At 38.4% G+C, this 24309-nt stretch overlaps 1 protein-coding gene across 2 annotated transcripts in view; it reads right to left on the bottom strand.

Annotated features, from left to right (window-relative positions):
* LOC136264411 (uncharacterized) overlaps positions 1 to 18713 on the bottom strand; it is a 34644-nt gene extending 15931 nt beyond the window's left edge. The window contains exons 1-3 of one of the 2 annotated variants that reach the window (XM_066059150.1): positions 18446 to 18713; positions 18086 to 18155; positions 8387 to 8695 (exon numbers count right to left, since the gene is read on the bottom strand). In XM_066059150.1, the coding sequence (XP_065915222.1) occupies positions 8387 to 8695; positions 18086 to 18119 (343 nt within the window). In that variant the 5' untranslated portion in view covers positions 18120 to 18155; positions 18446 to 18713. The remainder of the gene's footprint in view (positions 1 to 8386; positions 8696 to 18085; positions 18156 to 18445) is intronic. The other variant, XM_066059143.1, reaches the window with a different exon arrangement.
* Between the last annotated feature and the right edge of the window lie 5596 nt (positions 18714 to 24309).

The following is a 24309-nucleotide window of genomic DNA, read 5'->3' as shown; positions in this document are numbered from 1 at the left end:
AAAAAATTATTCACATTTTGATAAAAGCACCAAACTTGGTACAACATTTATACTATTTCATACTATATACAGTGCCATTAAACTTACCAATCATGTCATGCTCAAAGAACTTGAAAAGTAAAATCAATAGAAAATGTATTAGGGAAGCCGTAAAAGTACACTGGGCTGGCTCAATAGTAAATATACTGAAACTTTGCATCTGAATAGACAAGCAAGTGATGATCATATCCAAAAGCTAATCAAGGAAGGTGCCCATCCAGGTCATTAGCTTGCCATGTTAAGAAGCATGGAGGGTCATGGCATATGAAACCATAGATTTGCAATAATTATATTATTTCTATTGGATCGCACCTGTACTTTTATCAATTGGTTCCATTAAAAGTGTTTAAAAACAGGTTATTTTACCACATTTTGAAAGATTTTCTGATTACACCTGTACATGTGAGATACATTCATGCTATTTTAAACAAAACAAGGATTTTGAATGCACTTGTGTGGTTTCCAGTCCAGCTAGAAATGGGCTTTTAACCTAGTTTAAAAGTTTCAAAACATGCCCTAAGGCAATCATTTTGACGTGGCACTGTACCTCAAATGATTTAGTATACCTTACTCAACTTCCACAAAAAATTCGGTATTTTTATCACAAAGTGAACGATTTCAGCAAAATTTGTTGTTTAGCTGCTCTACTAGATAGACATGCGTACAATGTACCGGAATAATTTTTTGAATAATTGGTGGTAAAAAGAATCAGGAATAATTCCGGAATAATAGGGCAATCTTCCAGAATAAGTATTTAGAATTCACACATTTTTCATGTAGTATCACAGAAAAATTCGTAAATGAACATCCACAATCATTGCTAGCACAAAATCGGCCAAAAAGATCGAGATAATCTAATTTAGTTGTGACTGTTCTATTAGAGTATCTCGACCTTTGGGTATAGTTTTTATGCTCGCAAGTGGTTATAATTTCAGCTGCAGAAGAATATCCATTTTGTAGGATAATATTCCTGTTGTTGCACACTTTGTATCACGTGCGTGTGTAATCATTATTGAGTTCATACATGGCGCTCCGAGCAGGGTCAGAATCCTAACCTTAACGATCGTTTTTTGTCTGACCGACCGTCCTCAAGGTTCCCTAGTGCCGGCAAGAGGCACCCAGAAAGGTTACGGAATTATTGTTCACGTTGTGTTTTTTTGTTGCCATTTTATCCCCTACCAGACACTATGCCATTCACCTTCCGCCAAGGAGACCTTCCCAAACTGGACCTGTCAGTGGACCGTGGGACCGACTTCGCGGCATGGATGACACAATGGGAGTCTTACTGCAGCCTGTCCGGCCTGGCCGATGAAAACGCACAAAAACAGGTACAAGCCCTTATGCTATGCTTCTCTCGTGACACCCTGTCGATCGTACAAAACCTTGGGTTAACCGAGGAAGAAAATGGAAATGTTGCAGCCATAATTCGCGCCGTTAAACGCTACGTAGATGGCCACGTCAATGAAACGGTTGAACGAAGACACTTCCGTAAACGCACACAACAAGTGGGCAAGTCGTTTGATGACTTTCTCGTGTCCCTTCGCGAACTCGTAAAGACGTGCAACTTCTGTTCAGATGCCTGCACTAGCAAAAACATTCGCGACCAGATCATTGATGGGCTGCTAGATGCAGATACCACCGAAGACCTTTTACAAGAAGTTGACCTTACCTTAGCTAAGGCAGTCAGCAAATGTCAAGCACAGGAAGCTGCCAAAAAACAGCATGCTCACCTACACAACTACAACCCTGAAGTAGCCGCACTCCGCAAGCCACAAGACCAGCACCCTCGTCCTCCAACATCCACATGTCAAGGCTGTGGTGCTCCAACCCACCCAGCCGGCCGGACCCAGTGCCCAGCTTACAATCAAACCTGCTTTAACTGCCAAAAAGTTGGCCACTTTGCAAAGGTTTGCCGAAGCAAGGCTAGGCACCATGGTCCCTTTACCGCCCCAGCCACCACGCCTCACCCCAGAAGACTATCTAACATTCGCCACGTGGCTTCCTCTGATCCAGCTCCATTAATCACAGTTAACATCACTTCTGCAAATGGTTCTTATTACTGTAAAGCTCTCCCTGATTCTGGTGCTGATATCTCAGCAGCTGGGAAAGAGATACTCGTTCACCTCAATGAACACATCAACACCCTTGCACCTTCTAATGTGATCCCCAAAGCAGTAAATGGAGCCAAGATGTTCCCATTAGGAAAGCTTCCAGTCAAATTCCGCCTTGGACAATCGGAACACCTTGAAGATGTACACATTTACCCAGACATCCAGGGTACCCTCCTCTCTTGGACGGCATGCAAGGCCCTCCAAATATTACCACCTTGCTATCCTAACCCCATAACATATCCAAAAGTACATGAAATGACTCTGCCACCAACCCCCTCCATCCCCACAGCACCCCTCACAGCTGATCACGTCACATTAGAATACCCTACTGTCTTTGATGGACAAATCAGGAGCATGGAAGGCGAGCAGTTCCACATTTCCTTAACCGACGATGTAAAGCCTTTTTGTATCAACACACCACGATCCATTCCATTTGCCTACCGCGACAAACTTCAAGCGGAATTAGACCTTCTACAATCGCAGCACATCATAGCACCAGTCACCACTGCCACAGAATGGTGTGCCCCCATAGTAGTGACCCCCAAGAAGGACACGGACAGAATCCGAATGTGTGTGGACCTCTCACACCTCAATCGTTACGTCCGCAGAGAACGATACCAGTCAGATACCCCTGCACAGGCAATTGCTGACATTGCAGCCGCCAATGCGAAATTCTTCACCGTATTAGACGCCATGAAAGGCTACCATCAGTGCCCATTAGACCAAGATAGCCAAATCCTCACCACCTTCATCACACCCTTTGGCAGGTTTAAGTACCTCCGTGCTCCATATGGCGTCTCCTCTATATCAGAACACTATGATCGTCGGATGGCCGAGGCTTTCTCGGGACTCACAGGCTTTCGCTGTGTCGTTGACGACATTATCATTTACGATAGTGACGAACATCAACATGCTACCCACGTTAGGCAATTTCTCCAACGCTGTGCAGACAAGCACATAGCCCTAAACCCAACGAAGTGCAAATTCAATCAGCGTGAAGTAACCTTTGCAGGATTCACCCTGTCAGCACAAGGCTACCAAGTCGACTGTTCCATCACAGATGCCATCTCTCAGTTTCCTACCCCTACAAACCGAACAGATTTGCGGTCATTCTTTGGCTTAGTCAATCAGCTGTCATCAAGCACACAAGCTGTAGCCTCACTACTCACACCACTCCGCCCACTCCTCAGCACCAAGAACGACTTCCTATGGTCACCTGATCATCAACAAGCCATCGAAGTAGTCAAAGATGCCCTCACAACTGCACCAGTCCTATCCTATTTTGATGCTAACAAGCCAACTCGTCTGTCAACTGATGCCAGCCGCCATGGCCTTGGCTTCATACTACAACAAAACAATGCAGGCACTTGGAATCTCATCCAGGCAGGGTCAAGATTCCTCACTGACACTGAATCAAGGTATGCCGTCGTGGAACTAGAAATGCTGGCCGTGTGTTGGGCCGTCTCCAAATGCAAACTATTTCTAACTGGCCTACAGCATTTCACCATCATCACAGATCACAACCCCCTGATTCCGATCCTGAACAGCCACCGTCTAGACGAAATCGAAAATCCCCGACTTCAACAACTCAAAACACGGCTGATGGCGCACAACTTCACTGCACAGTGGCTCAAGGGCTCTAAGAATGATGCCCCTGATGCTTTATCACGGCACCCGGTGCATGACCCTCAGACAAGCGAAATGCTGGCTGAATTAGACATACATGATAATCCTGAAATGTCCTTTACAGAAATCAGGGCAATCATCAACACACACCCTGAAAGCTTACGCTTGCAAAAGCTACGCGAAGAAGCCGAACGAGATGAGGAATACCAGCTATTACGAAACTTTATAGTCAACGGGTTCCCAAAGACCCGTAAACAGTTACCAGAGTCCTGCAAAAGATTTTGGAATGTTCACCAACACTTAACCCTAGACGATGACCTGATTGTATATGGGTGCAGACTCCTCATACCCTCCACTATGCGTAACCAAGTCCTTGCCAATCTTCACGAAGCCCACCAAGGAGCACTACGAACCAAACAACGTGCTAGACTAACCATATATTGGCCAGGGCTGGACAATGACATCGAAAACATCACACTTGCCTGTCAACAGTGCCAAGATCACCTTCCATCAAACTCTAAAGAACCCATCATTCAAAAACCAAGACCCACCCAACCATTCCAGGAACTCGCCGTGGACCTCTGCTCATATGCTGGCCATGATTATCTAATTATGGTAGACTGCTACACTGACTGGCCCGCTATCATCTCCATGCCACATAACACCACCACACCCCAAATCACTGCAGCTCTCAGGCAAGCATTTTGTAGGACTGCCATCCCAGACATTCTCTGGTCCGATGGTGGACCCCAATTTACTTCTGCCAAATTCAATCAGTTTGCACAATAATGGGGCTTTTTTCATAAGACATCATCCCCGTACCACCCACAGAGCAATGGCAAAATTGAATCCACAGTTAAATCGATGAAAAAAATTATTTACACCTCATGGAATGGTCGCTTCTTAGACGATGACAAATTTTGCCGTGCCCTACTTCAATATAGGAACACACCCTCTCGAAAAGATGGTGTGTCGCCAGCCCAAAAGCTTTTTGGACATCCTACCCAAGACACCCTTCCTGCTCATCGTCGCTCTTTCTCCCAAGAGTGGCAACGGAAAGCTGAAGAGACTGAGCAACAAGCTGAAACCATACAGAGATCTGCTGCAACCTACTACAATGCACATGCTCAACCCCTCACTGAGATTGAGATTGGGACTAATGTCGCCATCCAAAACCCCCGCACCAAACTGTGGGATATCTATGGCATCATCACAGCCATTTCACCAAACCGAAGATATTACGTCAAAACCTCCAGTGGCCGAGTGTTGGTTAGAAACCGTCGATTCTTACGCCGAAGAGTCCCCCTTTCTATACCACTACCGTCAGGTACCACAACGCTAGATCCTCACACAGACCCACTTCCTCCACCACCCCGCCACTCTACACGGGTCAAGTATCCAACCAAGCGTCTCATTGAAGACCCCACGTGGAACTGACGTGATACTTATTGACTGTAGTTATTGACTGTAGCTAACCTAAATAAACATTTGTGATTTTTGTATGTACAACCTCCCAAATGCTTGGTGGGAGGTGTAGGATAATATTCCTGTTGTTGCACACTTTGTATCACGTGCGTGTGTAATCATTATTGAGTTCATACACATTTGACTTTTACAATTACTCCAGGAATATTTGGGAATAATCTTGGGAATAATAGGTGAGTAAAAAAAGAATTGCCAGAAAGAAAAAAATTTAAATGCGTAATGTACTCAAGCCTATATCTCGATATTTCTACAGAGTACGATGCTCCAACTGGTGAGTTCTCATGTTAAAGTGTCGAGTCAAATTTTGTAGTATCTAATGCTTAGTTTAATGCGCAGCACACATGAACTGGTTGCTAAGAACTACAAACCTGGTCCTTGAACAGGTTGTATGAGTTCAATGTTTGGTTTTACATGAGTTACATATAAAATGGTTGTGGGTACTCAAACAGGTTATACGAGTGGAATGCCTAGTAACTAATGCGTGGTGTGTTTGCCAAGGAATCTTGACCCAGAATCCACTGTATTACTACTTTTAGACAACTAGCATGGTTGCACACTCATACATTTTTGGTAAAACTTTCATCATTTTTAAATCTAAAAAGAACACATAATGTTCCATTTTATAGTAGAGAGGAAGAAAATGTATTAGCCCATAATTTGAAAGTATACACTACGTTTAATCCTGTACTGTAAATAAAAATTGTGCAATGATCTTATAATGGCTATGCCTTGTATCTTACACATGCAGCAGATTGTATTGCCTCTATTCTGTAGCAAGAGGCCAGCTACTATACTGGCATGCAAGATCTTGCTGCTGACAAGATTGGAGAATATCTAGTCTGTTTGTTAGGTCTACAGTTAAGAAATGGCTAATAGTATTTGTCATGCTGTTTTGATAATTAAAATTGTAGGCATACACCTGCAGTATATCTTTTCAGATTGGCCATGTCCTTGGTACTATAAAGAAGAAGCTATGCATGCTAACTATGTATAGTAGTATGACACAGTTTGACATGAATGCACTTGGTTTCAAGATGAAAACTAGCTAATATTCATATGTATGCTTTGATCAGTTTGATGTATGGGCTATTGAATTGCTTCCTCTGGGTCATACGTATGCCATAACTACAGTACTGTATACGAATGCAATTATAAGTAAGTGTACCCAAATTTCAGTATTACAGGTACCACTCATTTATTGCTGTAACTTGGATAGTAAATAAATTGCAATGCATATATGTACATAGCTAGCAGCTATATTGTATGTAAACTAATGTCGGGATAAAAGGCCACTCCAAATAAATTCTCTGTTTCCCGTCCACCGCCCGCATCTGGTTACTGCCATCTCTCAATATTCCATTATTCCGTATTCTTCCATTATTTTCTGGTTATTCTTGCATACTGATAGGCTCACTAAAATCTATCTTGAAACAGTGACAGCTCACGTGTCAGCAGTGCTATCAAGTCGGCACAACTTCACGTTTGTGTTATTTTTGCAACTTACAAAGGAAGGAACAAGCTTAAGCATGCTTTTATGCAGCCTTTTTGGCTGTGCCAGGCAAATAATGGCTTGAAAAGTTAGCCAATCTTATAATGAAATAATGGAAATGGACCGCCCGCCCGCATGCAAATATGTCAGAGTCCAGGACGGGAAACAGAGAATTTATTTGGAGTGGCCTAACACTTCTTGTTGTTTTAATATCATGCACTACTCCAGCTTGTGTCAGTTCTTTTATCAATGCACTATGGTCCCTACTCTAGTTGAAAATTCCAATTTTTGTGTATATACTTGTTTGCTAACTTTTTTGTAAATAATTATTATGACTGGTGAACCCATGCATACCACAACAAAAGAGTGAAATGGCTCCATGCCCCAGCTATCAATTATTGTGAGGTATCCATTACACTTCATTGTCAGCTATGTTCAACCCTTTGCACTACATTATGAATCAAGAACTGTTCAAAAAGCACCTCTGCAATCCACACATATCACATCAACAGAAAGAAATAGTGCTGTGCCCCAGTTATATCAGTGTTTTCATTATGACTATATTTTCAGCCCGTTACACAGCAGTACTAATCAAGAACTGTTTGAAAAGCAATCATAGTAGCCACTATGAAAAATATGGATAATTTTCGTTACAAAGGGAAGCCATCACATGCTACCATCAAATTGACACTTTTCACTGTCAGCAAAGATGTGTGGTCCCTACTATACAGTACAATAGTATTGTACTGTATGATAAGAATGTAGTTAATGGTACTCACAGTTAAAGTTTGTGTACATTCTTAACTATGCTGGCTATGGTGTAACTTTAATGTTAACTTTGTTGGCTATCTACCCTTACAGTACTTGATGTATTCACATACTGTACATATGCAAATATGTTACACATACAAAACAAATTAGTATGGTGCATGGGCAGATCAAAGGCTGCTGCCAGTGATACAAATCAGTTGTTAACTTGTTTACAAATTATTGTAACATGGCTAAATATCTCCTTAAGTTCAGAGACATCAAACAATACCAAACACCAGACCAACACAGGAAGTGACAATGAATTTAGCTAATACATCAAGGAAATGAATGATTCTGGAACAAATTAACATGCAACACTGCACTCATCTGAATAGAAGGGAAGCAGTACAACTGCTGGGCTGGGTCTGTAGCTATTTGCATACCACATGTTCGTTCACCAATAACCCCCCCCCCGCTTCAAAATAAGATTTGAAAATCTTGGGGAAAAGTTGTAGTATAGATTGGAATTGTTATGGTATTGATGCACATCTCATGCTCGTGCATGGAAAACGTGCTACCAATTAATAAACTCGCTAACAATGAATTAACTAATCTTCAAGATGGTAATTAGTGAGTAAAATCGTTCCCTGTATACAGTGTTCCGCAGTAACTAATATTAGCCTTGATTTCTTGTTCCTTCCGTGTTACAAATGGGCGCCTTTGATCTGCGCATGCCCCATATACCACAAATCAGTAGACACACCCATTTGGTTTGTATTTGATTTGTAAACAACTACATCCTTGGGCCTGTGGCCCTTGGGTGTCATGTTTACAAATCAGATATATACAAACCTCATGGGTGTGTTACAACTATAACTTATATTACCTGAGGATGTCATCATAACATTTATTGTTTCACTTGATCCATTTCCAGTTCTATTAACAGCAATTATTGTAACAGTGTAGTTTGTACTCTCATTTAAACCAGTGAAGATTTCTCTACATCGAACTTGTCTACGTCCTAGTGTTGGACAATTATGGGAAATTCTTCTGAGAACAACTTGTCTATGGATTGATATTATAAATAGGTAATGCAAACTCTCACTTCTGTAACAATACAAACTACTTCCGGTATTGGACCATTCAACATGTATTGATCCTGCTTCATACACCGCATTTCTAAGATGGAACACCCCTGGAATAAAGAGTAACATTCATACAGTATGTCATATGCATAACTTCAATGCTTTTATGAATGCACACATTATTACTTAACCCTAAAACCCACAAAGAACTTTTCAGAAATGCGTGTTTACACAATATGGGCATGCATGCATGGCGACTTTAGGGTGGGTAACTTAATTCTTACAGCCTACAAATACACATAGATTAAAAGTGTGTCCACTGGGCTACTTGGAGAAGATTAAATGAACACTGTAACTACAGGTGTACAGTAGCTTACTTGTTATGAAGCAATGAACAGTGAGGGGTCAGCAACAAAGCAAAAGTGGCATCCAAGATTTCAGGATCTCAAGATTTCATTGAGATCTCGGGATTTCATGATTTCACTGAGACCTCATATAGATTTCAAGATCTCTTATAGATTTCAAGATCTCAATGAAATTTTATAGGATCTCACTAAGATTTCACAGGATTTCTCAGAAGATTTCACTCAGATTTCAAAAGATTTATAGTGCATTTAGCACTGTATGCAATAGCTGATAGTTAAGAAGTTGCAACTAAAATGCACTTACAGTAGAGGAGTTTTAATCTGTATGAGTGTTCTACCTTCCACTTTGATTACGATTATGATTATGATTATGATTATGATTAAAGTACCGGTAAAGGCACAGCCTGTATACCGAATCTGCACACAATAGTACAATTAACCATTATACAAAAGTAAATCTTGAATCAAATAAGTGATTGTGTAATAATGATATAAAATTATTTACAGAATTTACGTTAACTACAACTGCAGGCAAAATGTTCCAATCATTAATTAACCTATTAAAAAAAATATTTTGATCGACAGTTTAATCTTGAGTGACATTTGAAAAGCTTAAACTGATGCCCCTTTGTAATGGTAGTATCGGAGTAGGTATATAGAGTGGAAAATTCAAATTGAAATAGTTATTGATAATCTTGTAAAGTAGTATCATATCACCTCTGTGACGTCTGTGAGCCAGGGATGGTAGCTGAAGCGCTGCTAGTCTCTCTTTGTACGGTTTATCTCTTAATGATGGCAATAAACGTGTAGCCCTACGCTGGACTTTCTCCACTTTCCTTTGATCAAGAACAAAGAAAGGCCCCCATACTGCGTTACTATATTCAAGTGTTGGACGTACGAAAGCTGTAAATAATTTAGTCAACATATCAGAATCTAAATAATCAAAAGATTTCTTAATTAATCCTAGTAAACGATTTGCTTTTACAGCAACCTCTGTGGTATGCAGGTGGAACTTAGTTGGTGGTCCAAGATAATGCCCAAGTCTATCAATATTGTCAATAACTGTTCCATCCAAATAATATGGCTCATAGTGATGCATCAGTCCAAGGTGCATATGCTTGCACTTCAAGATATTGAACTTAAGTTGCCAACGAATTGACCATTCATAAAGTAAGTCCAAATCGTGTTGTAGTAATGAATAATCCTCACTAGTTCTTACAACATGGAAAATCTTAGTGTCGTCAGCAAACATATACACGGGACTTGATACAACCGAATATAAGTCATTGACAAACATTGTGAATAAGATGGGACCCAATACTGAACCCTGTGGGACTCCACTTTTAACAGGAATGGAATTAGATTTCTTTCCATTAAGCACTACTTCTTGTGTTCTGTCCTTAAGAAAATCTTTTATCCACTGTAGCATCTTACCATGTATCCCAAAAGAAGACAATTTTTGAATCAAGCGTTGGTGGGGAACAGTGTCAAAGGCTTTTTGAAAATCTAGATATATCTCATCAACAGAGTAACCTTTGTCTAAGTGTTTAGTGAAATAATCAAGTACATGAAGTAATTGGGTAGTACACGATCTGCCAGGTACAAATCCAAATTGGTAAAGCTGAGAGCAAGTTGTTCGACTTATTACATGATCTTTAACTATAGTCTCCATTAACTTACCAAAAATGGACGTAAGACTGACTGGACGGTAATTATTACCATTCAGCCAATGTCAGTGGTACTTTAGCACCCCCGATAAGAAAGCAAGAAAGAAGAGACCACTTAGTGTCTCACCGACCAAACGAAATGAGAACTTATACTGTCTTCCAGGAGGGTGTTGTCTAAAGTGTAAAGAAGAGTTAGGATCAGATAGTAAGGCTGTACAATGTGATCTATGTGCTGCATGGATTCACACCAAATGTGAGGGCTTATCAGATGAGGTGTATGGTAGTGTTATGGCACTTGGAGGGTTAAGTAATGTCGCGTATTACTGTGATACTAATAATTGTATTAGTCGTATAAAACAGCTGTTGTTTACTTTCCTTGACCAAGATACGTAAGCTTGGTAAGCCTGATAATTCCCACTTTGTTGTGCAACAGGAAGACTTATCCAAATATCTGGATGACCTCTCATTGAAAATTGCAGATTTATCTGCAAAACAACAAACTCTACATCAGAGTATTCAGAATATATCCTCTACTACTGATGCCATCAATCAGATGGAAACTAATTCAGATTTACTATCCACCTCATCAAGGAGTGCTTTGGACATTGTAGACGAAATGGCGGATAGAGACCGCAGAAAGCATAATATAGTTGTCTACAATTTTACAGAGGGAAATGACCAAAAGGCTGACATTGAATCATTTAAAACCTTGAGTAACAGTGTTTTCAAGATGGACATTAGTATACTTAAAGCTGTTAGGTTGGGTCCAAAGATCTCTAACAAACAAATGCCACTACTTTTAATGCTTGAAGACATTGATGGTAAAAATTTATTTACTAGCCCATTCACATTTTCTGAGGAAAAACGAACAGTACAATAAAATCTACATTGCTCCAGACAGAACTAAACTAGAACGAGTTAAACACAAGAAAGCAGTAGATGAACTGAAACAAAGACGAGTAAAAGGAGAATCTGGTTTAAGTATACGGAATGGGATTGTAACAAGCCATAACAACCTTAAACAAGGCTCTGTTGTCCAGAATACTATCCAGTCTTCCTGATGAAAGCTTTACATGCACTACAGAAACTGTTGACAGCAGTATAGTTAAAAATAAGATGAGAGTTTTGTACACCAATGCAGACCAATTTTTGAATAAAAGAGATCTTCTTCTAATGCAAATTGCAGGCAGCACCCCTTTAGACATTATTGTCTTTAGTGAAATACTTCCTAAAGCACCTAATGCAGTTGTTGCTCTTTCATTGATTACCCTCCCTGGTTATCATTGTTATTTAAATTTTGATCCCAATAACTATGACCCTATCTCATCTGATATACGAGGAGTAGGTATATATGTTCATCACAAACTAAACAAGTTTCACAAGTATTTTTCAATTCACCTCATTTCAAGGATCATGTTTGGGCTAGTGTTAAGCTTAGTGTTAAGCTGCAAGGATCTGACTCATTATTAGTCGGGTGCATTTATCACAGCCCCTCAGGCAATATTGACACCAGCACAGCATCCCTTTGTGATTTACTTACCAGTCTTCATAATTATACACACTTGTTAATATGCAGTGACTTTAATTACAAGGCAATATCTTGGTCAAACTTCTCTGATACTGGTAATAATTGTCACATTGAACCATTTTTAGATACGATTGATGACTTATTTTTATTTCAGCATATTAATGAAGCCACGAGATACAAAGAGGAAACTCCCAGTTTGTTGGACCTTGTTTTTACAAACGAACAGGATATGATCAATAATTTAGTGTACCTACCGCCCCTGGGAAATAGTGATCACATATGTATAGAATTTGATTTGATTTGCTACTCAGAACCAAAGAAGTATGATAATCTTAAATATAACATTAGAGCAGCTAACATTGATCTAATGAAACAAGCTCTTAGTAATGTGGACTGGGTATCTATTATGGAAACTCTTGGCACTAATGAGTCTTGGTTATTGTTTAAGTCCATCTTTCATGATATTATTGATAAATATGTTCCTACTTATAAACAAAGAGAAAGGAAAAGTTTGTATTCTAATTTTGAAGTATTCTCTTTAAAGAAACAGAAAAACAAATTGTGGAAAAAGTATCGTTCCACTCGTTCTCCAACTGATCTATCAAAACTGTAAATAATCAACTTAGAAGCCTAACTCGCAACCTTAAAAAGGACTATGAAAAGCAATTAGTTCAGAATTTTAAATCCAAGTTCCACTAATAAATGATTTGCTGAAGATAATGGACAATGGGATAGCAATAAATTCACCCACAGATTTTATTATAGAAATTGGCCAGCCATCTGGTCCTGGAGACTTATTGTTATGCCAAGGTTTTCAAATGAAGAACACAAAATTACCAGTCACAAAACTTCTCCTTGCCTTTTAGAGTACCGCTAGTAGATGTTTGGTGCCACAGTACCACAGCATTAGAGATTAGGCCGTTGCCAAGGTGGTTGCCAAGGATGTTCCGTGTCGCTCAAGAATGTAGCAAAATCGTCTGCTCTATCTTAAATTTCACTCTATCATAAAACGACCACAAAAATGACCCAAAAAGCCTGATTTTAATGTAAAAGTTGATGTTAGAAAGTAGAGAGCCAAAGCACACAACACAAATCAACGTGCATGCGCTAAGACTTGCTGAACTCTCGTCTTGGTTGCTACAAATTGCCTGTTTCCTTCCTGACTCCTCCCGGAGGCCTGCCCACTCGCATGCTTGTAGTGTCATTGTTACACTCAGGCAGTTTATCTATTACTGTGCCTCGTAGAGAGCTTTCAATATCCCATGTTAGTCATAGCACAAGATCGCCATTGCAAAATTATGTGGCTGTAATTTCTGTAATTTTATGGAAATGTTACATTATTTTATGGAAATAACTGATGGGAAAATATTTATTGGTTGGGATTTTGGATCTTGGATTTCAAGCAAGATTATAGTGATAGGCGTCCAAGATTCACCCCTATTGTGGACCCCTTGATGAACAGCGACGAGTCACATCTCCGTGTTTTAAATTTCTTGCCATGTGTTTAATTTCAATTGTAGGTTTACTTACGTGAATCATATATGGCCTGATAGAAAATTTCACAATGAATTGATTGGAAGTTGTTGCAAGGTGATAGGAGCAACTACCATCGATTTATCAACCATTTTGTAAAGGTATGTAAAGGGCTTGCATGTTTCCTTACCGAAAAGTTATTTTCACAACTAGTTATGGCATCACGATTTAATCCTTGTTACATCACTGGTAGAATAACATAAATTGCACAGCCATAGGATGGAAGCTTGGAAAGTTACAGCACTTTGTGCAAGGCATGCATATTTATTAAGTTTAAATCCAGTTTTCTGGACTATGCAGGTTTAAGGGTTAAATAAATAGACATACTTCACATACGTACAGTACTCCCTTGATTATCTGACCCTCTCAGGACCACGACGTGCTCAAATAATCAAAAAGATTGGATAACCATTCACTGATGTTCGGCTACTTCCAAAAAACAGACACCTAGTTACTACTGATCCCTAATATATACTGTATTATGAAACTACCAGTTTTTGATTGGTATAACACTCATATATAGGAATTCAATGTATTTCATAATTCACTAATTACCAACTTTTTATTGCTAAGGAACCATAACTCAAACAAACGACAAACAACACCTAATCTGTATGAGTGTTCTGCCTTCCACTTGCTGAACTCTCATCTTGGTTGCTACAAATTGCCTGTTTCCTTCCAGAGTCCTCCCCACTCGCATGCTTGTAGTGTCATTGTTACACTCAGGCAGTTTATCTATTACTGAGCCTCGTAGAGAGCTTTCAATCTCCACGTTAATCGTAGCACAAGATTGCCATTGTAAAATTATGTGGCTGTAATTTCTGTAAATTTACGGAAATGTTACATTATTTTACGGAATAATCGGAAAATATTTATTGGTTGGGATTTTGGATCTTGGATTTCAAGCAAGATTATAGTGATAGGCAGATCTCTGGTGATAGGCGTCCAAGATTCACCCCTGTTGCAGACCCCTTGATGAACAGCGATGAGTCGCATCTCCATGTTATAAATTTCTTGCCACATGTTTAATTTTGATTGTGGGTGTACTTACGTGAGTCATATATGGCCTGATAAAAAACTTCACGATGAATCAATTGGAAGTTGTTGCAAGGTGATACGTAGAAGCAACTACCATCGATTTATCAACCATTTTGTAAAGGTATGTAAAGGGTTTGTGTGTTTCCTTACCAAAAAGTTATTTTCACGGCTAGTTTAGGCCTCACCATTTAATCCTTGTTACATCACAATTAGAATACGTAAATTGCATAGCCATAGGATTGATGCTTCAAAAGTTACAGCGCTTTGTGCAAGGCATACAATAATCCAGTTTTCTGGATTATGCAGGTTTAAGGGTTAAATAAATAGACTTTATTGGTACACTTCACATACATACAGTATTCCCTTGATTATCTGACCCCCTCAGGACCAAGACATGCTCACGTAATCAAAAAGATTGGATACCCATTCATTGATGTTCAGCTACACTGTACCTCCAAAAAACAGACACCTAGTTACTAATTATCCCTAATATATATATGATACTACCAGTTTCTATTGGTTTTGAATTATATAACACTCATATATAGCATTTTATAGGAATTCAATGTATTTTTTATGCTTCATTAATTACCAACTTTTTATTGCTAAGGAACCATAACTCAAACAAACGACAAAAAACACCTAGAACTGTCTTCTAAACTGAGTTTCTTTGCAAAAATTCTTTTGACAAAGCCTTGGATCTGTTATTCATTTTATTGTACAGTACAAGAGGGACACAGCCCCTATTGATGCGAAGGGATATACAATTTCTAGTAGCCTACAAGGCCCACACTGTCACATTTCTGTAGTTTATATGATTAAAAAAGAAAATACGTATTAACAGCCACTTTACAGGGCCGCAGGAAGCAGTCCGGCCAGTCAGGCCATAGCCTGACCACTTTTTCAGCATTACAGTTGCTGATAGGCACTGGTCGATTATGCTGGTGTGTTTATGGGAGTGCCATGGATAGATGCTCAAAACATCATGCAAGCATTGTGATATAATGCCAGTAGAATACTTACATCATGCTGTTAAATCCTTCTCTGTGACAATCAGTCATGGAAAAAGATCGAAACACTCCTATAGAACAGTAAACCTAATAGAGCACTCACATATTACTGATTTATTTGTCAACCGCTTTATGAAGCAAAAACGAAATATAAATATAGCTTTGCATGGAAGTGCACATAATAGGATGAATATATGAGCACTACAGCATAGCATGATAGGGTTAGATTAAGCAAATAGCTAAGTGCATAGCTAGCTAACTATTCACTGAGTTGTGACTTCATCACATTAAAATTAGTTATATAGCTATCAGTTTCCAATGTTAGATTCGTGCTGCATTTGTATAGTAGCTATAACAAAAGGGAACAACACTGTATTTACATGTGTTACAACTGTGTAATGTAAATTAATTAATGTGAACGCATGATGTAGTGACATGCAGTGAGTTTAATAACACACACAAATATAATTTGCTAGGAAATTTACAGCTGAAAATAGTCTCAGAGTTAAACTCAGAGCATGCAATTTTGAAAATTTTCCTGGTTAAGCATACCTCTAGACCTCCTATTGCATTCACACAACAAAGCGCGCAAGTGCCTGCTCCTTGGCCTGACCACTTTAGAATTGCTTCCTCCGACCCTGCTTTACAGGTAACAGTATGTACACCTATGAACAAGGAACTGAATTGTGTGCTCTGCAGTAATTTACTTACACAGTTTCTAAAGTTTTCCTACATTGGCACATAAAATGGCATTGTCCACACATTAATGAACCAGTGTTCTTTTTGGCAATCTTTCTGCTAGGGATCCACCGATTATACTTTTTGCTATGCTATGCTGCTTATCATTACCCATAAAGTGAAAACTTATTAGTAAAACATAGGAGCTGAGGTTTAAATATTGAGCATAATGGACAAAAAAATTGAGCATTGCAGTGGCTGAAGCACAGACTATAAATCCAAAAATATTAGAGTGTAAAAGTTATGAATTAAAGGTGGCACCATCACTACATCATCTCATTAACACTAACATATTGCAGCCATTTCTGCTTAGCTGTTTTGGCATACAATATTTTTACCAAACTCATTTCTGCTGTTTGCACAAATGCTTCAGTTAATCTGCAACTAACCTTTAACTGAACATTTAAACAGTAGGCTATATATTTAGAATAATAAATACCACTAGCAACAACCACATATGTACTTGTTAGCTACGTACAAAGGGCTAAAATACTGGTTGGATTTTACAAGCCATGCAAAAGTGATTTTAGTCTTGTAAATAAGATCTGCTATGAATGGCTAATAATTATTAATTTTAGTGTTTTAGATAGAACTGATTAAAATGAGAAAATGATTAATTCTAAAAGCATTTGTGACCCAGTCTGGGAAAACCAGTATTATCACCCATGTCAGCAGATTAGAATTTTCACTCTGAACCACAAAGCTACATGAATAGACTACCTACATAATTTCACAGTCAAAATCAGCTAGACTCAAGTGGTCTGGTTTTGCTGGCTGCTTTTCACAAGCCCAGTGGCGATCCATACGTGCGGTATGGGGCCTTATAATGGAGCTCTGGTTAGCCTGGGGATGGCTGTATGTGGCTGTACAGCTCCATGGTGTTGAATAAATACCTCTTCTGTGAATGTCCTTTCATTTTAGCCAGTTTTGAGACCTGAATGGCCCATAACTTTGCCTAATTCATCCCTACGCTTGGGTGGCATGCGGATCAAGTCACGATGGGGTTGGCTTTTTTTCACCCCTTCTAGGTATTTGTCCCGTTTCACTTTAGGATATTTAACTCAAAGATTTTCGCTTAGGCTCCTAGGCTATGGGTAAACACCTCGAACAGGCTTTGCCTTCTGTGTACACCCTCCAGTGCCTAACTGGTAAAGTAGATAATAACAATAATAGCTAACAACAACAATAACTTTTGAATTTTTTGAAAAGCTTTTTTTCCCTCCTTCCAGGCCCCCACCTCTTTCTCCTTTTGGAGCTCGCCTGATACAGTCAACCACAGTTTAAAAACTTTCTAAAATGGCGGGAAACTTAGTTGTTGGCTACTTGCACAGTGGATGCTCTGGAAGGTAAGTGTAAAATGTGTGAAATTTGGTACACATACGTAGCTTCAACCATTGGCAAGCTACAACAGATCAAATACTTAAAACCAGCGTTTCTTGATACTTTTAAATAGGCTGGTTTTCCCAGACTGGGTCACATTTAAACATTGAACATTTTCGTCCTTGAGATAAAAATACTTATTTTTAATTATCAAGACCATTGGGTTATAAAATCTTTAACTTCAGTGTAAACAATATTAATTCACAAAGGCTCAATCATCAATTCTTTCTCATTTCTGTACCTTTTGAACATCTTAAAACAGGATGTAGGACCATGTGTCCAGCAGACTTTCAGTACTTGTGCTGTGAAGCCTTAATAAATAAAAAAAAACGACATACGGTGATTGTTTTATTAGCTCTTTTTACTTGGACATTATTAATCCAAATACGTACATGATACGTACATTTCATATGTGTAGACATACACTGTACTTTTTATAGTTAAAAAATTCAGTTGTAATGATAAATTACAGTATGCCCTTACAAGGTCTTTAATGTGATTTGAAATATTTAAATTTAAACTGTTCAGTCATTACTCACACCATGTTTGTAAACGCTTGACCACATAAATACATACATAATAATGTATTCACAATAGTCACCTTTAGGTATAGCATCTTCCACAGTAGGAATATTTAATATCATCAATTCAGCCTCCCCCACACCAGCATGGGTTCCATAAGCAACACTAACTTCATATCTATTATCAGGCATTAATCCAATGAAATTGAAGGAGGAGGTGTTAGTCACTGTCTTTGTCATCACTCCATCAGGGGATGATATTACTACAACAGAATATGTCACTCTTCCACGCAGTGAGAAAAAATGGAACGCATTCCATGATATAGCAGCATCATTAATGCATATGTCAGTAGTAATGACGTCACTAGGAGGTGATGGAGCTGTACATGCACAATAGTGCAGTTAATACCAAAGGAAAGCTGGTAAAGCAAAAATAATAATATAATGTCATTTTCAGGTACAGTATCAACTGTATGTACATACGTACAGTGTATGTATACTTGAGTAGTGCCCAAATGTAAACAAACAGTCTCTAACAGTTCTTATACTAAATTTGAACTGCTTATTTGTGTGATACACATATATAATGGTAGTATGTGGTGTGGCCAAGAAAGTTGACATGCCACACTGTGTGTATAATAAACAGAAAGAAAAAAGAAAGAAAAAAAACACACACACACAATATTCATGCGTACATAACTCCATTATTCCTTCCCCAACTTGCATTATACATACTGCCAACCAGATATAGGGCAGACCACATACTAAATCTGATCACAATTGCTTTAGGAATTCCTGAGACAGCCAAAAGCTAGATGTTTTACTTTGCAATTTTTCATCTGAAGGAGTTTATAAGGGCCAAGATTTTCTTCTTTTAGCACACAATATTATTGTCACAAACTTTTTTTCTTCAGTTTTGGGAACAAAATACAATCATAGTGCTAAATTTAGTATAAACTCTTTCAGGAATCTCTGTTTGTCTGCAATTCAGGTTGTTTAGTGACTACTGAAACAGAGTATGAACTCAATTGTTCTATTAGAGAAAGTGCCTGCTATATAAGAGTGGAGCATCTTAGTGTATTTACAGTATGCTAATTATTCTTAACGTGCATGGTTGTTGGACAATTCTTTTACCACGTCATTGTTCCCAAATGTTTTCAGACATGCTCCTATGTTCCTACACAGCATTCTATAGATAAAATACATCTATTCTACTTATTGCAATGGGTGCAATATGCTTGTTTCAGCCTATGGATAAAGTATGTACGTATTTTACATACTTATGAGTAGGGCTGGGCGGTATTGGAGTTTCGCTTCACGATATATCGTACAGAAATATATCACGATTTTACTATTTATCGAGGTTATTAAAGATGACTGCTATATTAGAATAGCTGACTGCTTTATTAGGGTATCTCGATCCTAGCTGACTGTTCTATTAGAGTATCTCGATCTTTGTAAAAAAAATTAACTAGCTAGTACTAGGTCCTTGTTTGCAGTAGTATCACGTGATTATTTGAGGTGCATTATAACAACCTTAAGGACTTAATAAGCTGTCACAAACACTAAAAATCGTAATATTATTATTATTATTGTTTACTGAGCAGTCAGCCCTGCTGGTGTGCTCAGGAATCACATAAACAAATACATTAGGTACAATAATATGATTGGAGTCTAGCTGTAAATAGATCAGTATCTGCAATTTCAATTGTGTCAGTTGGTAGTATGTTCCACTCATTTATTGTTCTTGAGAAATAGCTGTTTTGGTATGCCGTGGTGGATGAGGTAGGTAAAATATAGTGAAGATGGTGGTATTGTCTTGTTGGTCGTGTTTTTGGTAAGTAATAATGAGGAATTTGGAGTGATAACTGTTGGTAGTGTATCTTATGCAATATTTGTAACCTAGATAATTTCCGACGAATTTGTAATGTAGGCCATTTCAGCTGATCCAACATTAGAGAAACTGAACTGAATCTGCCATAGTCATTCAACACCCAGCGCGCTGCTCTTCGTTGTACTTTCTCTAACTCTGAAATATCTCCAACGTGGTAGGGATCCCAGACAGCAGATGCATACTCTAGTTGTGGTCTCACCATTGTTAGGTAAGCTGATTCTTTAACTTGTTTTGAACATTTGTTTAGATTGCGTTTTAAGAAATTGAGTGTTCTAGATGCTTTATTGACAACATTTGATATGTGAGGTGACCAAGACAGTGATTTATGAATTAAGACTCCTAGGTACATATGTTGATCAGATATATCTAGTATGTGACTGTGAAGTGTGTAGTCGTAAGTGAGTGGTGATAAGGATCTCGTGCAACGTATAACTGTACATTTACTAATATTGAACTTAAGTTGCCAAGTATCGGCCCATTCTGACAGTTTATTTAAATCTTCTTGAAGTCTGTTGATGTCTTCTACACTATTGATAACTCTATAAAGCAAGCAATCATCAGCGAACAGGCGGAGTGGTGAGTTGATGTCTTTAGTTATGTCATTTATATACAATAAGAACATTAGAGGTCCAAGAACTGTGCCTTGTGGTACCCCAGACATTACCGACACTGGACTAGAGGATTCACTATTTAAAACAACACACTGAGTACGTTGGGTAAGCCAAGTTTGGATCCAGTTATAAGTACTGCCATTAATTCCATAATATCTTAGTTTGGTCATTAAGCGTTCGTGTGGTACTGTATCGAATGCTTTAGAAAAATCCAATAGGATGATATCTATTTGTTTCTGATGGTCTAGAGCGAAGGATATGTCTTCTGTAAGAGTAATTAGTTGAGTTATGCATGAATGATTAGATCTGAACCCATGTTGATTTTCAATTAATATGTTGTTTTCGTTTAGATGGTTGATGATGGAATGATATATAATGTGTTCCATAACCTTTGCACAAATGGAGGTCAAAGATATGGGGCGATAATTACTAACACTACTGTGGTTACCTTTCTTGAATACTGGACATATATTGGCTTTTAACCAATCAGATGGCAATGAGTTAGTTGACAGAGAATGATTGAAAATTATGTGTAATATTGGTGTTATTTCATCTGCGCAATGCTTCAAGATGTAAGGGGATATACGGTCTGGACCACTAGCTTTATTTGTATCAAGTGTTATAAGTAACTTGTGTATTCCAGATTGTGAGATAGATATATCAGTCATGTTGGGTACTTCAGTATTACTATCCATAGTAGGCATTGTTAACAAGTTTTCCTTTGTAAACACAGATTTAAAGTGATTATTCAAAGCATTTGCTTTGTCTTTTGCATGATGGATTGTTTGGTCACCTATAAGTAATGTCGGAATATCATGTTTATCTTGTTTTTTGGCTCTGATGTATTTCCAAAATTGTCGACGATTTCCACTGAAGGAGTTATTAAATAATCTGCTGTAATAGTTATTGTGTGCTGCTCTCACTTTCAAATTTATAGAATTCTTTAATTTACGATAAGCATCCCAATCAGATTGTAAAGCGGTTCTTTTAGCTTTGTTGTACAAATGTTTTCGAACTTTCATATCCTTTTTCATTTGTCTATTTATCCATGGCAGTCTATTACTTGATTTATTTACTTTGTGTGGAACATGATCAAGAACAGCCTTGTGAACTGTTTGCTTAAACTCTTGCCATAGCTGATCAACAGATCTAGACTGAGGGTTACTGAGCAGGAAAGCATTTCTAAAGGTTATGAGATCATCTTTTATTGATTGAATATCTCCTTTATGGTATAAAGCAACTTTGTGTTGGTTTCTACTTGATGTTGGTTTATTAATTATGTCAAAATCAAATATTATAGCATCATGATCAGAAATACCAGGTACAATGTCAAGATCAGAAATTCTTGGGTAAGAAGAAAATACTAAGTCCAATACACTATTCTGACGTGTTGGAAACTGTACAAACTGCTCAAGACCAGCGTCATTAATTACATCTATGAACAAGTTATTCAGTCCACTTCCATAAGTTGGTACACTAATTTGGCCATAACCAGTACTCCAGGAAATACCTGGAAAATTAAAATCTCCTATTAGTAGGATGTTCGGTGGAGAGTTTGATCAGTTCAGTAAGTTGGTTATAGATAAACGGAGTTGTTCTATGGGATATGAATCAGTATTTGGTGGGCGATAGAATATACATACATGAATAGGACATCGGTTCAACAGTGTAATTTTGGCCCAAATTAGTTCAGCTTCTGTATCCAGCGATGGTTCTTCTACAACATTTAAACATTTCTTTATACACAAAAAGACACCACCACCACCCATAGTACGATCTTTCCTAAACACATTATAATAATCAGGAAATATCTCAGGCGTGAAAAAAGATTGATCAAGGTGAGATTCACTTCCTCCTATCACATCTGGATTATGTTCATCCACTAGTGCCAAGAACATTGCCTTTTTGGTGTCACTTCTCAAACTGCAACAGTTAAGACTTAAAATTTTTAGCTTGAAATCACTTGTTTGAGTAGCATGGACATCTGGGGTAATTAAAATATCAGTATTTTCACAAGAATGACTAATCTTATCTTTACCATCAGGAACTCTGTAATGCTTCCGTAGAGGGAGCATTACTTGCAGCACCTTGGCTATTGTATCTTCTAAGTACAATTTCACCATTTAATATCATCAGACCCTTTTCACCTTTTTCTCTCCTTTGTTTTAGTTCTTGTACCAGTTTCCTATGTTTCTCTCGTTGGTATTTAGTCATGTCTGTGGTGATATAAACATCCTTATATTCAGAGTGACGTCGAAGGTAATAAGAATGAGACACTAAGAATTCTTTATGTGACAAATCGTCAACTACAACGAGTAGTGGTCTAGCCCTGTTTTCAACATGTTTACCCAATCGTAGAATTTTGGTAACATTAACATTGATGTCAAAGATCCGTTTACAGAGGTCGATAAACCATGTCTTGTCTCGTGAAGGATCAGTTTCTGGTAAATTGTAGATGATAACATTATTCTTTCTACGCTCTCTGTCATCTAATTCTTCAGCAACAGTTAGGAATGTTGAAGCAGGAGAATGTATGACTGGTGATTTTTCTGTAATAATCATCTCTGAAGCTGCCCCAACTTCATTACGTAACACATTATTTCGAGAGGTCAAGTCATCAATTTTGTTGGCTACTTCAGAAATTAGCCGGTGCAAATTTGTTTGTTCAGCTTGTAAGCAACGCAAGGAAGGGAAATCAACTTGTTGTTGAAGATTAACATGGTGATCATGAACAAGTTGTTTAATGCGACTACTACAATGATTGGCCTCACAATAGTATGATATGTTGCTAACCTTAGCACATAAAACATTAAATTTGTCATACAAATCATTGGAAATACCCTCACAGCATGCATGAGCCCAGGTTCCACACAGGTCACATTGTACAGCCTTACTTTCAGAGCAACATTCCTTACTACAGTGTGGACATACATCCCCAAGAAGTGATTTGACAATGGTGTCCCTTCTGACCTCTGGAGTAGAACTTCCTTGGTATTTCTTCGCCTGATTAGCCTCTGGGGACACAGAATCTGGCTGTAATTTACGTTTTATCGGACCTTCGCCTTCTGCCATTGCCAGTCTGCCGAAATTCTAATTGCCGCGCATTCACTGTCAAAAAAACGGAACACACAACAACAGCTTCCACAGTTAATCTCCAAACCTCATTTGGTACCGTTAAAACACCACGGTACAACAGCTTATAAGTTTGTGACGGCCAGGAATAGACGAGTTCGTAGATAATATCGATATCGTGATATTATCGTTTCACCGAAATCTACGCGATACAGATATCGTTTCATTGCAATACCGCGGTATTACTATAATACCGAGAAACCGCCCAGCCCTACTTATGAGTGCAGTGTATATACACTGTACTGTATCTCACTCCAGGTACAGCAGCATAATACTTGAATTACTGCATAATATACGTAAGTTGCAG

Source organism: Dysidea avara, chromosome 1, assembly GCF_963678975.1.
Source record: "Dysidea avara chromosome 1, odDysAvar1.4, whole genome shotgun sequence".
Taxonomy (NCBI): domain Eukaryota; kingdom Metazoa; phylum Porifera; class Demospongiae; order Dictyoceratida; family Dysideidae; genus Dysidea; species Dysidea avara.
Note: the sequence above shows the minus strand (reverse complement) of the source record. Positions and strands in the feature narration are given on the sequence as shown.